We start from the raw sequence: 19187 nt of genomic DNA on the forward strand, positions 1-19187 counted from the left end.
GTGTTCTTCTGGGAAACGCGTTTATGTATTGGTTCGACACAGGGCTGTGGGGGATGTGTTCTTCTGGGAAACACGTTTATGTATTGGTTCGACACATGGCATACTGACAGAATTTTAACATAAACAGGAATCTCTTCTCTAGAATACATCACTTTAGCCCAGAAACTGGAAAAGATCCAGAAATAAGTGCAACACTGAAACACAATGGAACTGAGTGAACATGTCATCATCTCTCAAGCATAGCAAGAGATTTGTTTGGTAAATGCTTTGGAATGGTGTACAACAATACATACAAATAATAATAATAAAGCAAAAGTGGTAAAAAAACAAAACAAACCCCAACCATCTGAACATTTCACTGGATGTTAAAAGGTTCACAAAAAGTTAGGAACCACTTGGGAACCTGCACACTTTTCTCCAAGGGTTCACAAAAAGTTAGGAACCACTTGGGAACCTGCACACTTTTCTCCAAGGGTTCACAAAAAGTTAGGAACCACTTGGGAACCTGCACACTTTTCTCCAAGGGTTCACAAAAAGTTAGGAACCACTTGGGAACCTGCACACTTTTCTCCAAAGGTTCACAAAAAGTCAGGGACAGTTTTCTCCTTGGGGGCAGGGTGATGCTGAATTTCCAGCAAACAGGAATGTGTGCAGCCAGTGTAATAATCGTAACACTTTACCAGAGATCCTTCCTTACATGTGTACTTCCATCACTTACAATGAAAAACCACAGCCAATCATTCAGCAATAACTGTAAACATTTATCACTTACAATGAAAAACCACAGCTAATCATTCAGCAATAACTGTAAACATTTATCACTTACAATGAAAAACCACAGCTAATCATTCAGCAATAACTGTAAACATTTATCACTTACAATGAAAAACCACAGCTAATCATTCAGCAATAACTGTAAACATTTATCACTTACAATGAAAAACCACAGCTAATCATTCAGCAATAACTGTAAACATTTATCACTTACAATGAAAAACCACAGCCAATCATTCAGCAATAACTGTAAACATTTATCACTTACAATGAAAAACCACAGCTAATCATTCAGCAATAACTGTAAACATTTATCTCAAACATCCATTTTTCAAATGTTCTTTTCAAGCTGTTGATGGTGCATGTGTACTTGATGCAGCTGTTGATGGTGCATGTGTACTTGATGCAGCTGTTGATGGTGCATATGTAATTAATGCAGCTGTTGACGGTGCATGCGTCCTTGATGCAGCATTTAACATGTTCAGTGTGAAGGTTGTGGCACACTATCAGCACTATGCAGACCTAGTCATTTCTGTGTCCTTGATGCAGCTGTTGACGGTGCATGCGTCCTTGATGCAACATTTAGCATGTTCAGTGTGAAGGCTGTGGCACACTATCAGCACTATGCAAACCTAGTCATTTCTGGATTTCTGAACATTTTATTAAATATTCCTTCTGCTAATCAAATGGTCCTCAACTTTTTGTGAAGTATGTACCATAAAAATACAAGAAAAGTGAAATGTTAAAGGGGTGGATGTAAGTGTGGGTGGATTAAGTGTTAAAGGGGTGGATGCTTACCTAGTGCCTTGCACCCCCTTCCGTCAGGCTTCAGTCTGTAGCCGCTGACACAGTCACAGTGGAACGATCCCACAGTGTTTCGACAGATCTGACTGCACATGCCCTCATAGCGACACTCGTTGACCTCTGAAAAGAAAGGTCACACATGACACATGCCCTCATAGCGACACTCGTTGACCTCTGAAAAGAAAGGTCACACATGACACATGCCCTCATAGCGACACTCGTTGACCTCTGAAAAGAAAGGTCACACATGACACATGCCCTCATAGCGACACTCGTTGACCTCTGAAAAGAAAGGTCACACATGACACATGCCCTCATAGCGACACTCGTTGACCTCTGAAAAGAAAGGTCACACATGACACATGCCCACATAGCGACACCCGACCTCTGAAATGAAAGGTCACACATGACATATGCCTTCATAGCCACACTCGATGACCTCTGAAAATATAGGTCACACATGACACATGTCCTTATAGCGACACTCATTGACCTCTGAAAAGAAAAGTCAAACATGACACATGCCCTCATAGCCACACTCGATGACCTCTGAAAATAAAGGTCAAACATGACACACGCCCTCTTGCGACACTCGTTGACCTCTGAAAAGAAAGTTGACACATGACACATTCTATTATCATAGTCAATGAAAATTATACATGAGTGCACGTGTATACACACACCATATGTATGCATTCACACACATGCACACCCCCAACCCCCCCTCCACCCCCCACTTAAACATCAACACCCCCCATACCAACCCCCCCACCCCCCCCCCCCCCCAACCATCTTCCCCCCCCAGACACCTCCCCCCCCCACCCACACACAGAGCAGAACACCTCACCTTCACATGTCCTCTTGTCGGAGGCCAGCTGAAATCCTTCGTTACACATACATCGACTGCCGCGCAGAGTGGTGACACAGGTGTGTTCACAGCCTCCATTGTCCACCTGGCACTGACTGCTGTCTCCTATGATGCTGTCTGTAAACACCACCATAAACACTACAATAAACACCAAAATTAACACAATAATATCACAAACATCACATTAAGCACCACAATAAACAAATCAAACACCACAATAAACACACTGAATACCACAATAAACACCACAATATACATCGCAATAAACACCTCAAACAGATTAAACACCACAATAACCATCACAATAAGCAGCATCACAATAAAAATCACAATAAACAATACCTTGAACACCACAATAAATACAATGAACACCACAATAACCAACACAATAATCACATTAAACACCACAGTAAACACACTGAACACCACAATAAACACAATAAGCATCACAATAAACATCACAATAAACAACACCTTGAACACCACAATAAATACACTGTACACCACAATAACCATCACAGTAAACATCACAGTAAACACCACAATAAACACACTGTACACCACAATAAACACACTGAACACCACAATAAACACCACAATAATCACAATAAACACACTGAACACCACAATATATACATTGAACACCGCAATAACCATCACAATAAACATCACATTAAACACCACAATAAACACACTGAACACCACAATAAACACCACAATAACCATCACTATAAACACCTTGAACACCACAATAAATACACTGAACACCACAATAACCATCACAATAAACATCACATTAAACACCACAATAAACACACTGAACACCACAATAACCATCACAATAAACATCACAATAAACAACACCCTGAACACCACAATAAATACACTGAACACCACAATAACCATCACATTAAACACTACAATAAACACACTGACCACCACAATAAATACCACAATAACCATCACAATAAACAACACATTGAACACCACAATAAATACATTGAACACCACAATAACCATCACATTAAACACTATAATAAACACACTGAACACCACAATAACCATCATAATAAACATCACATTAAACACCGCAATAAACACACCGAACACCACAATAACCATCATAATAAACATCACATTAAACACCGTAATAAACACACTGAACACCACAATAAACACCACAATAAGCACAACAGACACAACAATAATGGTGTCTGTAAACCACAACAAAACAACAGTTCAATATTCAGCTGAACAAAGTCCAGATGGTAATGTATCCAATTTGGGAGCCAGTGTGATGCAGCTCAAATATCAAATACAGATTGGGATTTTCACTACCCCCCTCCCTTAGACCTCCTCCCCTTGAGGTGGTCTGGGTGCTAGTCATTCAGTGGAGATAATAAACCAAGGACAGATAGGCAACATGCACTTGGTGCCTGTAAAACAACCCATGGCAACAAAAGGAAAAGAAATACACCAGCCGGCAGAAAAAAAAAGAAGAGAGAGAAAGGGTGACACTGCTCTGTGGAGGTGCCCTCTTTCAAGGGAGAGCAGTCACAATTTCACACAGAAACGTGTTGTGTCAACAGACAACACACAATACAACAGAGAAACGTGTTGACACAGAGAAACGTGTTGTGTCAACAGACAACACACAACAGAGAAACATGTTGTGTCAACAGACAACACACAAACGTGCTGACACAGAGAAACGTGTTGTGTCAACAGACAACACACAACAGAGAAACGTGTTGTGTCAACAGACAACACACAATACAACAGAGAAACGTGTTGTATCAACAGACAACACAACAGAGTACAACAGAACGCAGTACAGGATACCCACCTCTGTAGCAGGAGCGTTCATCAGAGCCGTCCCCACAGTCGTTACGGCCGTTGCACAGTTTGTGTACCCCTACACACTTCTTGTTGTCGCACTGGAACTGGCCAAAGCTGCACTCCTCTTTCACTGCAATCACACAGTGAAATACCATGCAATGCAAAACAATACAGTACAATACATCACAGTACAGTCTGGTACAATACAGAACAATGCAGTGCAATACAGTACAGTACTATCTGGTACATTACAACACAATCCAGTACAATACAGTACAGCACATGCCTATTCATTGTATTGGAAATCACCTGTGCAATTAAAGGCTCAACAATCACACCACACAGTCTCTCAGCTCACATTCAAGACAAAGAACACATGACTGAACTAAAACATCAGTAAGTAAAACATGTTCAATAACAGCAGCTGGACTTATCATGCAGAAAAAGAGACATGGTCTGAACTATCACGTACTTTAAGAAAGCCCCGTTTCAGAATATAAAAAACACAGCGTTGACGTCATCCCTCAGTAATGACACAAAATCCCCAGAGAGCAGTTTCCCCTGTCCTGACCCAGTGGTGTGCAACACACTGCCATTCTCAGTCCCTCACCTGGATTCCACACTTCACATGTCTCTCAAAACACCTCTTCTCTTCTGCCTTCAGTTGACCAATGAGCTTCCTGAACTTATATATGCATAGATTAAAACTATTTATTCTTTAACACACACAGTTGCATGCACGCACGCATGCATGCACGCACACACAGGCCTTGAGACTCACAGCAAGGAGTTTCGTCACTCTCATCAGGACAGTCGACCTTTCCGTCACACTTCTGGGTCTTGTTGATGCACTTGCCCATGTCACAGCGAAACTGGCCCTTCCGACACTTAGCGAAGGCTGTGCAAAACAAAAAGTCAGTTTTACTGGTCCTAACAATTGGTAAAGGCTGTCCAACACATCACATCATTTTTACTGGCCCTTCACACACTTGGTAAACACTGTCCAAAACATCCTATCATTTTTACTGGCCCTTCACACACTTGGTAAACACTGTCCAACACATCACACCATTTTTACTGGCCTTTCACACACTTAGTAAACACTGTCCAACACATCACACCATTTTTACTGGCCCTTCACACACCTGGTAAACACTGTCCAACACATCAATTTTACTGGCCCTTGCTGAAGGGCGACACAAGCATCACTGGTGTGAATGGTAAGCCTCTGACACAGAGCAGAGTACTGTGTTGTTGCTCAATACTCACAGCAGTTGTGTTCGTCAGACCCATCGTCACAGTCAATGTCACCATCACACTTCCAGCTGGCGTTGATACAGATCCCACTGGTGCAGTTGAACTCTCCCTCCTGACAGTAACCTGTCCACACACATGACAGTCACCACATGACACACACACACACATACCATGACAGTCACTTTTCCACACACATGGCAGTCACCACATCTGACCAGGGACAGTAACCTGAATGTCACTGTGGACACTGACCAGGGACAGTAACCTGAATGTCACTGTGGACACTCTGACCAGGGACAGCAGCCTGAATGTCACTGTGGACACACTCTGACCAGGGACAGCAGTCTGAATGTCACTGTGGACACTCTGACCAGGGACAGCAGTCTGAATGTCACTGTGGACACACTCTGACCAGGGACAGTAACCTGAATGTCACTGTGGACACACTCTGACCAGGGACAGCAGCCTGAATGTCACTGTGGACACACTCTGACCAGGGACAGCAGCCTGAATGTCACTGTGGACACACTCTGACCAGGGACAGCAGCCTGAATGTCACTGTGGACACACTCTGACCAGGGACAGTAACCTGAATGTCACTGTGGACACACTCTGACCAGGGACAGCAGCCTGAATGTCACTGTGGACACTGACCAGGGACAGCAGTCTGATTGTCACTGTGGACACACTCTGACCAGGGACAGCAGTCTGAATGTCACTGTGGAACAAAAAGAAATAAAGACAACAACACAACACATTTTACATCAATGATTACGTCATTCATCCTTGAAAAAGGTCTATACTGTCAGGTAATTAAATTTTTTTCCACTTCGTTGTATTTCTTGTTACAAAAAAGAGAAAAGAAGAAAAACAAGGCAGAACTGACCACAGCCCAGCTCATCCTGCCAGTCCCCACAGTCGTTGTCCCCGTCACACTGGTAGCGCCTCAGGATGCAGTGACCACTGGACCGACACCGCATCTCGTCTTCACGACACAACAAACGGTCCTCTCCTGGGGAACACAGTCACCACATCACACATCACACACATCATTCATCACAGTGACCACATCACACAGTGACCACATCACACATTCATCACAGTGACCACATCTCACATCATTCATCACACAGTGACCACATCACACATTCACCACATCACACATAATTCATCACACAGTGACCACATCACACATCGGGGGTGTGAGTGGGTGGGTGGTTACATGTTTGTGTGTGCATGTGTGTGTGTGTGTGTGTGTGTGGGGGGGGGGTTACATGGTTTGTTTTGTGTGTGTGTGTGGTTGGTTACATGGGTCTGTGTGTGTGGTTACATGGTTGTGTGTATGTGTGTGGTTACATGGTGTGTGTGTGTGTGTGTGTGTGTGTGTGGTTGGTTACATGGGTCTGTGTGTGTGGTTACATGGTTGTGTGTGTGTGTGTGTGTCTGTGTGTGTGTGTGGTTACATGGTGTGTGTGTGTGTGTGTGTGTGTGTGTGTGGTTACATGGTGTGTGTGTGTGTGTGTGTGTGTGTGTGTGTGTGTGTGTGTGTGTGTGTGTGTGTGTGTGTGTGTGTGTGGTTACAAGGTTGCGTGCGTGTGTGTGGTGTTACATGGTTTGTGTGTGTGTGAGTGTGTGTGTGTGTGTGTGTGTGTGAGCGTATGTGGTGTGAGTGTATGTTTTTGTGTGTTTTTTGTCTGACGGAGGCATGAGTGTACAGTGTCTTGAGATGTTTGAAAGTGTACCATCATCATCATCAGTAATAATATGATCACAGCTGTTCCCCAACCAAGCACAGACAGCCACATACTGCAGGAATCCTCGTCACTGGCGTCCTGACAGTCACGCTCCCGGTCACACACCCACGCCTTGTTGACACAGGTACCGTCACGACACCGGTACTCCTTGTCTGAACACTTGCTGGCTGCTGTGACACCATCATCATCACCACCATCATCATCCCTATCATCACCACCATCACCATCCCTATCATCACCATCATCATCATCCCTATCATCACCACCATCATCCCTATCATCACCACCATCATCATCCCTATCATCACCACCATCATCCCTATCATCACCACCATCACCATCCCTATCATCATCATAACCACCATCATCATCCCTATCATCATCACCATCATGATCCCTATCATCATCATGATCCCTATCATCATCACCATCCCTATCATCACCACCATCATCATCATCCCTATCATCATCATCATCACCATCCCTATCATCATCACCATCATCATGATCCCTATCATCATCATCACCATCATAATCATCACCACCACCACCATCATCACCACCACCACCATCATCACCACCACTACCACCATCATTATCATCACCACCACCATCTTCATTACCATCATTATTACCACCACCACCATCATCAATGCCACCATCATCATTACCACCACCACCACCACAATCATCAGCACCATGCCTTATAAATGTGCCATCATGACGTCTGTACATTGTCATCATCGTTGACGTTATCATCATCATAATGTGTGATTATACAGAGCTGACTGTGTGTGGCTCTGAGTCCACTGAACACTACATCATTACATGAGGTATGATTACGCTACAGAAATATCATTCTTAAAGTGTTAAAGATAGAAACTGGCAAAAAATACTTTTCTAAAGACAGTGCAACAGTCACTCATCTCTCCCACCTTCTATGGTTTAAAATACTGTTTGAAGAAACAAGTTTAAGATTATATTTCAAAGTTTTATAGTAGGACAGTGTTTAATATGTGTGGTTAAGATGTCCAAAACCAATGATCATATTGTGCAACTGTTCAGAAAGCATGGAAATCACATACAAACACAGAAACAAGCATGCATCAATGATGTGAATATCCTCCTTGTAACTATCATCGCATTTCACTGAAACTCTTATCTTTCCTGTCTAAAAATAGCCATGGCAGGTGGGAAAGGCATTCATAAGTTAGCGAAGAATGACACTTTCCATACCTGATATTTTTAAACCCACTCCCCAAAAGTGAAAACAAGCCTATCTCGTGGGACTGCAGAAAACTGTCGCTGTAATGTTTTATACCCCGACGCAGAAACTTCCGGCACAAAGAATTATTATTATTAGCTATCATGCTGCCCTTGCTGCCTGGCGCCAGGCGGTGGGTATAAATAGCACTGCGTGTGGTTCCAGACTGGCCTCACCTCCCCTCCCTCCCTCCCTCCCCCTCTCCGGCTGCAGGATTCATCCACCCCCCTCTGTGATTGCAGGGATTTATCTGTCTGCATCAGCCCTCATTCACAAATGATTGACAGAGCCCTGGAAGGCTGGCCTCCACACCAAACAAACAAGGCGGCCAATAGACACCAGGCCCAACAATCCATGTCTGTCTGCCCACTGGTCTTATCACAGCCCCAGGAAACAGTCGTCAGGAAACAGTCATCACTGGAATATCACAATACAGATGGAGACAGAAACTGCTACTGTCAGCCTGTCCTGAACCACACACCATCCCCCACTGTGGTGGATCATGTACATCACCATCACCACCTGTGGTGGATCATGTACATCACCATCACCACCTGTGGTGGATCATGTACATCACCATCATCACCTGTGGTGGATCATGTACATCACCATCCCCCCCTGTGGTGGATCATGTACATCACCATCACCTGTGGTGGATCATGTACATCACCATCCCCCCCTGTGGTGGATCATGTACATCACCATCCCCCCCTGTGGTGGATCATGTACATCACCATCACCACCTGTGGTGGATCATGTACATCACCATCACCACCTGTGGTGGATCATGTACATCACCATCACCACCTGTGGTGGATCATGTACATCACCGTCACCACCTGTGGTGGATCATGTACATCACCGTCACCACCTGTGGTGGATCATGTACATCACCATCCCCCCCTGTGGTGGATCATGTACATCACCATCACCACCTGTGGTGGATCATGTACATCACCGTCACCACCTGTGGTGGATCATGTACATCACCGTCACCACCTGTGGTGGATCATGTACATCACCATCCCCCCCTGTGGTGGATCATGTACATCACCATCACCACCTGTGGTGGATCATGTACATCACCATCACCACCTGTGGTGGATCATGTACATCACCATCACCACCTGTGGTGGATCATGTACATCACCGTCACCACCTGTGGTGGATCATGTACATCACCATCACTACCTGGGGATTTCTCTGACATCACACCTTCACCTAGATATCATATCATCCATCACTACCTGTGGATTTCTCTGTTAGACATCACACCTTCACCTAGATATCATCCATCACTACCTGGGGATTTCTCTGTTAGACATCACACCTTCACCTAGATATCATCCATCACTACCTGTGGATTTCTCTGTTAGACATCACACCTTCACCTAGATGTCATCCATCACTACCTGGGGATTTCTCTGTTAGACATCAAACCTTCACCTAGATGTCATCCATCACTACCTGTGGATTTCTCTGTTAGACATCAAACCTTCACCTAGATGTCATCCATCACTACCTGGGGATTTCTCTGTTAGACATCACACCTTCACCTAGATGTCATCCATCACTACCTGGGGATTTCTCTGTTAGACATCACACCTTCACCTAGATGTCATCCATCACTACCTGGGGATTTCTCTGTTAGACATCACACCTTCACCTAGATGTCATCCATCACTACCTGGGGATTTCTCTGTTAGACATCACACCTTCACCTAGATATCATCCATCACTAGCTGTGGATTTCTCTGTTAGACATCACACCTTCACCTAGATATCATCCATCACTACCTGTGGATTTCTCTGTTAGACATCACACCTTCACCTAGATGTCATCCATCACTACCTGGGGATTTCTCCATCTGTAGGGATGACTAGAGTGACAAAGACAACATGTGTTCACCTGTACGATGTCTGTACCAGTACAGGAAACGGACACAAAGTCATTCACACAACAGGCTGCCTACCTGGGTAGAACCAATTCACAGCAGCCTTTAGGTCCTCATCATTGATTTCCTGAGTCAGGCTTCCTTTCTTTTTTCAGAAATTAGAAAAAATTGTCACATAGCATAAATATGCCTTATATATATGTATGTGTTAATTCATTGTGAAAAGGAAAACAAAAAGGAGAGAAACGAAGCAGACAACTGACCACAGCCTTCATCGGAGTTGTCTCCACAGTCATCATCGCCATCACACCGCCACTCCTCAGGGATACAGTTCCCGTTCCCACAGCGAAACTCTCCCTCTGTGCAGTTCCTGGGGGCTGTGACAGGGAACACCACTCACTGTGTGTGTGTGTGTGTGTGTGTGTGTGTGTGTGTGTGTGTGTGTGTGTGGTGTGGTGTGGTGTGGTGTGGTGTGGTGTGGTGTGGTGTGTGTGTGTGTGTGTGTAGTATGTGTATCTGTGTGTGTGTGTGTGTAGTATGTGTATCTGTGTGTGTGTGCAGTTTCTGTGGGCTGGAGCAGGGAACAGGATTCAGTGTCACTATAACACTGTGCAGCAGTGTGCTGGAAACACAACGAAGGAGCAGCATCAAACTTCAGCCACACACACAACCAAACACACACATACACACCCCCACACAGAGACCCACATAGACACCCACACACACCAACACAGACACCCACACACTGACACACCCACACATATATACACCTACACACACACACATCCACATAGACATCCACATAGACACCTACACAGACAACCACACACTGACACACCCACATATATATACACCTAAACACTGACACACCCACATATACACCTACAGACAGACACATCCACACTGACACCCACACACAAACCCACATAAACACCCAAACACAGACACACCCACAGTGACACCCACACAGACACACCCAAACAGACACCCACACACAGACCACCCACACAGACACACCCACAGTGACACCCAAACACAGACACCCACACAAAGACACACCCACACACAGACACACCCACACAGACATCCACACACAGACACACCCACACACCCACAGTGACACCCAAACACAGACACACCCACATAGACACCCACACAACAGACACACCCACATAGACACCCACACAACAGACACACCCACACCCGCATAGACACCCACACACAGACACACCCGGATAGACACCCACACACAGACACACCCGCATAGACACCCACACACAGACACCCACACGCAGACACACCCACATTGACACCCAAACACAGACACACCCAAACACAGACATCCACACCCACACAGACACCCACACACACCCACATAGACATCCACACACAGACACACCCACATAGACACCCACACACAGACACACCCACATAGACACCCACACAGACACACCCGCATAGACACCCACACACAGACACACCCACAGTGACACCCACATCCACACAGACACCCACACACAGACACACCCACATAGACATCCACACACAGACACACCCACATAGACACCCACACACAGACACACCCACATAGACACCCACACAGACACACCCGCATAGACACCCACACACAGACACACCCACACAGACACCCACACACCCACATAGACACCCACACAGACACACCCACGCACAGACACACCCACCCATTCATCCACTCCCACACACACAGACTCACTGCAGGCCTGTTCATCAGAGTTGTCCCCACAGTCATTGTCCCCATCACACAGCCACAGCTTGTTGATACAGTTCCCATTCTGACAGCTGTAGTCCTTGTCAGGGCACGTGTGGGGGGCACCTGTACATACATCACATGACATGATACAGTTCCCATTCTGACAGCTGTAGTCCTTGTCAGGGCACGTGTGGGGGGCACCTGTACATACATCACATGACGTGATACAGTTCCCATTCTGACAGCTGTAGTCCTTGTCAGGGCACGTGTGGGGGGCACCTGTACATACATCACATGACATGATACAGTTCCCATTCTGACAGCTGTAGTCCTTGTCAGGGCATGTGTGGGGGGCACCTGTACATACATCACATGACGTGATACAGTTCCCATTCTGACAGCTGTAGTCCTTGTCAGGGCACGTGTGGGGGGCACCTGTACATACATCACATGACATGATACAGTTCCCATTCTGACAGCTGTAGTCCTTGTCAGGGCATGTGTGGGGGGCACCTGTACATACATCACATGACATGATACAGTTCCCATTCTGACAGCTGTAGTCCTTGTCAGGGCACGTGTGGGGGGCACCTGTACATACATCACATGACATGATACAGTTCCCATTCTGACAGCTGTAGTCCTTGTCAGGGCATGTGTGGGGGGCACCTGTACATACATCACATGACATGATACAGTTCCCATTCTGACAGCTGTAGTCCTTGTCAGGGCACGTGTGGGGGGCACCTGTACATACATCACATGACATGATACAGTTCCCATTCTGACAGCTGTAGTCCTTGTCAGGGCATGTGTGGGGGGCACCTGTACATACATCACATGACATGATACAGTTCCCATTCTGACAGCTGTAGTCCTTGTCAGGGCACGTGTGGGGGGCACCTGTACATACATCACATGACATGATACAGTTCCCATTCTGACAGCTGTAGTCCTTGTCAGGGCATGTGTGGGGGGCACCTGTACATACATCACATGACGTGATACAGTTCCCATTCTGACAGCTGTAGTCCTTGTCAGGGCACGTGTGGGGGGCACCTGTACATACATACATGACATGATACAGTTCCCATTCTGACAGCTGTAGTCCTTGTCAGGGCATGTGTGGGGGGCACCTGTACATACATCACATGACATGTTTATACCTTGAGAAAAAAAACAAGGAAAACAAATCCATGGAAAAGAGTCACATTCATGCACATAGACCTGGGAAATGCCTCTGACACTAACCATCTTCACCAAGTAGTGTTGGTGTTTCTGTCAACAGTGACATGAAATAAAGCAATTTGAGAGACAGACACACACACAGACCTTTCTGACATCTATGCTCTGTTTGTAGAGAGACAGACACAGATCTTTCTGACATCTATGTCCTGTTTGTAGAGAGACACACAGACCTTTCTGACATCTATGTCCTGTTTGTAGAGAGACAGACACAGACCTTTCTGACATCTATGTCCTGTTTGTAGAGAGACACACAGACCTTTATGACATCTATGTCCTGTTTGTAGAGAGACAGACACAGACCTTTCTGACATCTATGTCCTGTTTGTAGAGAGACAGACACAGACCTTTCTGACATCTATGTCCTGTTTGTAGAGAGACACACAGACCTTTCTGACATCTATGTCCTGTTTGTAGAGAGACAGACACAGACCTTGTGCATGAAATAAAGCAATTTGAGAGACAGACACACACACACAGACCTTTCTGACATCTATGCTCTGTTTGTAGAGAGACAGACACAGATCTTTCTGACATCTATGTCCTGTTTGTAGAGAGACACACAGACCTTTCTGACATCTATGTCCTGTTTGTAGAGAGACAGACACAGACCTTTCTGACATCTATGCTCTGTAGAGAGACAGACACAGAGCTTTCTGACATCTATGTCCTGTTTGTAGAGAGACAGACACAGACCTTTCTGACATCTATGCTCTGTAGAGAGACAGACACATACCTTTCTGACATCTATGTCCTGTTTGTAGAGAGACACACAGATCTTTCTGACATCTGTCTGATGTCCTGTTTGTAGACAGACACACAGATCTTTCTGACATCTGTCTGATGTCCTGTTTGTAGACAGACACACAGATCTTTCTGACATCTGTCTGATGTCCTGTTTGTAGACAGACACACAGATCTTTCTGACATCTGTCTGATGTCCTGTTTGTAGACAGACACACAAATCTTTCTGACATCTGTCTGATGTCCTGTTTGTAGACAGACACACAGATCTTTCTGACATCTGTCTGATGTCCTGTTTGTAGAGAGACAGACACAGAGCTTTCTGACATCTATGTCCTGTTTGTAGAGAGACAGACACAGAGCTTTCTGACATCTATGTCCTGTTTGTAGAGAGACACACAGACCTTTCTGACATCTATGTCCTGTTTGTCCTCACTTCAGGAGAAGAGGGAATCACTCTGTGGACTGTCAACAGCTCTAAGAGGGGCAGGTGTGTAATGGCGAGTACAGGTACGCACAGCTGTGTGCAGGTGAGAACAGTTTGTGTAGGAGAGTACAGGTGTGAGCAGTTGTGTACAAGTATGTACAGGTGTGCACAGGTGTAGACATTTGTGCCCAAGTGTGTACAGGTGAGTGGAGGTGTGTGCAGGTGCCAGCCCTGCCCTTTGCAGCCCCCAAGCCACTGACAGGCTTCCTCCCCACCCAGTACCAGACTCCCCCCCTGGCACCCTCTCCCTGCCAAGTGCCACAACTCCCTCACCACCCATCCTCCCCTGCAGCTTCCAGGTTAAATCTCCCCCCTCCCCCTCTCTCCCCCTCACCCCCTGTCTTGCTGCAATCTGAGGGCTCTTGTCACTTCCATCACCCCCTCCCTCACCCCTGGCAACGTGTTGTGAACAATGTACCCCTACTACTTTGACAAAAAGATAGTTATTTTGTACAGATTTAAATTGTCCTCACTCAGCTGGGGGCGAGGCAGTGGGGTCAGAACAGGTGGGAGGAGGGAGGGAGGAGGGAAACTCTTATAAAGCTGGAGGGAAAACATCCCCAACAGGCAGTGGAGGGAAAACCTCCCACAGCAGGCAGTGGAGGGAAAACCTCCCACAGCAGGCAGTGGAGGGAAAACCTCCCACAGCAGGCAGGGACTGGCAGAGCAACACCCTATCTCAAGGGATCAGACACAGACACAAAGATTGGGGGAGAGAGAAAGACAAACATTCCAACAAAAGGGCTGTTGTTGTGAAGGAGGAAGAGACAGATGGAGGGGCAGAGGAGGAGGGGGAGGAGGGGGAGGAGGAGGAGGAGGGAAGGGCTGACTGTTGGTGGTACAAGCATCACCATCTCTTCTGTCAGACATATAGTCTGGAACAGTCCGAACTGCAGAGGAATCTACACAATGCACTCTGTCCTCACGCCTTCCTTTTGTTAGCTTCCTCCTCCCTCTCTCTATCATTCTCTCCCACTCTTCTCACGCACACACAGACAACACACACACATCCTTAACACACAAAGAAACAACATAAAATGGTTCATCAAGTGTAAGAATAATTGATTCATACTAACTTTCAACTACCTCAAGACACCTTTCCTTACAATGTGAACAGGCATGGAATGTTCCCAGAGTCTGCCAGACAATCTTGTCTAACACTGTACCCACAAGAAGCATGTGGTTGGAAGTAACAGGACCAGGGCTGGGTGAATGGAAAAGAAAAGAAGAAAGAAAGAAACACACACACACACACACACACACACACACACACACATCTTCCGAGAGAAATTCTACGTACACCAAGCCAACTGCCAACATTCCCAGTTTGACACATAAAACAAAATCATGACTAAAATTAGGAAGATGCTGGCCCCAAAATAGAAAGTTATCACTGGCTGACCCACCCACCCCCTCCCACCCACAAACTGTCTTGGATGGGTCACAAAACATCCCATGATAGGGCTCCTCCCATTCTCTAACAGATGCCCCCTTTTCCAACAAGACATTAATGTGTCCACTGCTTCCCCCTCTCTCTGCAAATAGCTGAGGGCCTGATAAGCCCTTCACCTCCGCCTCTGTCTCAACGTCCACAAGGGATCAACAGAAGAGCTGCTGCCAGAAAACTCCACAACCCAACTCTTGGTGTCAGGGTGGAATAACCATCCTGCATTCTTCAGGGACATGTGGGTGTGTGTGTGTGTGTGAAGGGGGGTGGGTTGTACAGGAGAGATGAGTGTCTTCAGAGGGACGCGTGTGTGTGTGTGTGTGTGTGTGTGTGTGTGTGTGTGTGTGTGAAGGGGGGGTTGTACTGGAGAGATGGGTGTCTTCAGAGGGACATTGTGTGTGTGTGTGTGTGTGTGTGTGTGTGTGTGTGTGTGTGTGTGAAGGGGGGATTGTACAGGAGAGATGAGTGTCTTCAAAGGGACATTGTGTGTGTGTGTGTGTGTGTGTGTGTGTGTGTGTGTGTGTGTGTGTGTGTGAAGGGAGGTGGGTTGTACAGGGGAGATGGGTGTCTTCAGATGGGACAGGCTGACCATGGGTCCTTCCCTTAACCTGACTGCAGTGCTGAGGGATAGATGAGGCAGTTCTCATTGTCTGACTGGTCGCCTCATGGCCTCACTGACACTGACCACTTCCCTTTACCACTGCACTTCACTGGGGCCCCTGTCTCACTGACCACTACACTTCACTGGGGACCCTGTCTCACTGACCACTTCACTACACTTCACTGGGGACCCTGTCTCACTGACACTGACCACTACACTGGGGACCCTGTCTCACTGACAGTGACCACTTCACTGGGGACCCTGTCTCACTGACCACTTCACTACACTTCACTGGGGACCCTGTCTCACTGACCACTTCACTACACTTCACTGGGGACCCTGTCTCACTGACCACTTCACTTCACTGGGGACCCTGTCTCACTGACCACTACACTTCACTGGGGACCCTGTCTCACTGACCACTACACTTCACTGGGGACCCTGTCTCACTGACCACTACACTTCACTGGGGACCCTGTCTCACTGACCACTACACTTCACTGGGGACCCTGTTTCACTGACACTGACCACTACACTGGGGACCCTGTCTCACTGTCACTGACCACTACACTGGGGACCCTGTCTGACTGACCACTTCACTTCACTGGGGACCCTGTCTCACTGACACTGACCACTACACTTCTGTCTCACTGACCACTACACTTCACTGGGGACTGATTCCACTGCCACACACTGCCCCTCACCATGTAAAGTTTAGTGAGCTCTGATACGTGACCAGTGTTTTCATGTGTTGCAGGGCTTCTGATCAGTTCAAAATGCTGGGGAAACAGTCAAAGCAGTGACACACAGAGAGAGAGATAGAGGAGAGAGGGAAGAGAGAGAGAGTGGTGGGGGAGGGAGAGAGGTGGGGGTGACAGCAGGAATCCCTGCACCATGTCCACTCACTGCAGGTGGTGGTCTCATCGCTGCGGTCCTCGCAGTCGTCGTCACCGTCACAGACCCAGGGCATGGGGATGCACACACAGTTCCCACAGGAAAACAGACGGGCTGGGCAGGAACAGCTGGGGCTGGAGTCGCCATGGATCACTGCACACATCACATGACCCACATCACAACAGGGATCACTGCACACATCACATGACCCACATCACAACATGACATGGATCACTGCACACATCACATGACCCACATCACAACAGGGATCACTGCACACATCACATGACCCACATCACAACACGGATCACCGCCCACATCACAACATGGATCACTGCACACATCACAACACTACCCACATCACAACATGGATCACTGCACACATCACAACATGACATGGATCACTGCACACATCACAACATGGACCACTGCACACATCACAACATGACCCACATCACAACAGGGATCACTGCACACATCACATGACCCACATCACAACAGGGATCACTGCACACATCACAACATGACATGGATCACTGCACACATCACAACATGACATGGATCACTGCACACATCACAACATGACACACCACAACATGACATGGATCACCGCCCACATCACAACATGGATCACCGCCCACATCACAACATGGATCACCGCCCACATCACAACATGACATGGATCACCGCCCACATCACAACATGGATCACTGCACACATCACAACATGACATGGATCACCGCCCACATCACAACATGGATCACCGCACACATCACAACATGGATCACCGCCCACATCACAACATGGATCACTGCACACATCACAACATGACATGGATCACCGCCCACATCACAACATGGATCACCGCCCATATCACAACATGGCACACATCACATGGATCACCGCCCACATCACAACATGACACACATCACAACATGACATGGATCACCGCCCACATCACAACATGACACACATCACAACATGACATGGATCACCGCCCACATCACAACATGACATGGATCACTGCACACATCACAACATGACCCACATTCCTCCCTGCCTGCACCTGTCTGCCAACTCACAGACCTCTGGGAACCAGGATGGTAGGTGGAGATTGGAACTCCATGTGGGGTGGGGGGTGGGGGTGACAGTGTGTTCAGTGATGGGTAGGGGTGGGGGGTGGGGGGCTGTGTACACTGATGGGGGAGGGAGAAGGGTATGAAGGAAGTGGTGTTACTTCACAGCAGGGAACAGACATGAAGGAAGGAAGGAAGGAAGGACAGCAAAGTGAGGGAGGAGGGGAGGGGAAAGAATAACTGTATGTAAGGTGAGCAGCAGAGGGAGCTGTGACAGAAAAAAGTCTGCTTCATGGGACAGAGGTGGGGTAGGGGCGGGTCCAGGAGAGAGGGCAGGAAGATAGTTTAGGGGGTGGAGGGGACAGTGCACAACAAAGTGTCTGGGACAGGGCCTGGAGAGACAGAGTGGGGTGGGAGGGAATATGGTTGGGCTGGGGTGGGGGGACAGGGGAGTCTATGTGAATGTTAGGAGTGGTGGGTTGTTTTTTTTATTTGTTTTTTAAATA

General features: G+C 47.0%; 1 protein-coding gene across 5 annotated transcripts in view; it reads right to left on the reverse strand.

Moving 5' to 3' along the window:
• LOC143300937 (low-density lipoprotein receptor-related protein 4-like) overlaps positions 1-19187 on the reverse strand; it is a 139920-nt gene that overhangs the window by 49524 nt on the left and 71209 nt on the right. For 4 of the 5 annotated variants that reach the window (XR_013057714.1, XR_013057715.1, XR_013057713.1 and 1 more), the window contains exons 2-11: positions 17618-17758; positions 12191-12310; positions 10719-10832; positions 7350-7466; positions 6429-6554; positions 5555-5665; positions 5067-5183; positions 4293-4415; positions 2426-2563; positions 1573-1698 (exon numbers count right to left, since the gene is read on the reverse strand). Coding sequence is in view for 2 of the 5 variants with exons in the window: in XM_076614880.1 (XP_076470995.1) it covers positions 1573-1698; positions 2426-2563; positions 4293-4415; positions 5067-5183; positions 5555-5665; positions 6429-6554; positions 7350-7466; positions 10719-10832; positions 12191-12310; positions 17618-17758 (1233 nt within the window). In the remaining 3 variants the exon portion in view is untranslated. The remainder of the gene's footprint in view (positions 1-1572; positions 1699-2425; positions 2564-4292; positions 4416-5066; positions 5184-5554; positions 5666-6428; positions 6555-7349; positions 7467-10718; positions 10833-12190; positions 12311-17617; positions 17759-19187) is intronic. The other variant, XM_076614881.1, reaches the window with a different exon arrangement.

Source organism: Babylonia areolata, chromosome 27 (assembly GCF_041734735.1).
Source record: "Babylonia areolata isolate BAREFJ2019XMU chromosome 27, ASM4173473v1, whole genome shotgun sequence".
Classification (NCBI taxonomy): Eukaryota; Metazoa; Mollusca; class Gastropoda; order Neogastropoda; family Buccinidae; genus Babylonia; species Babylonia areolata.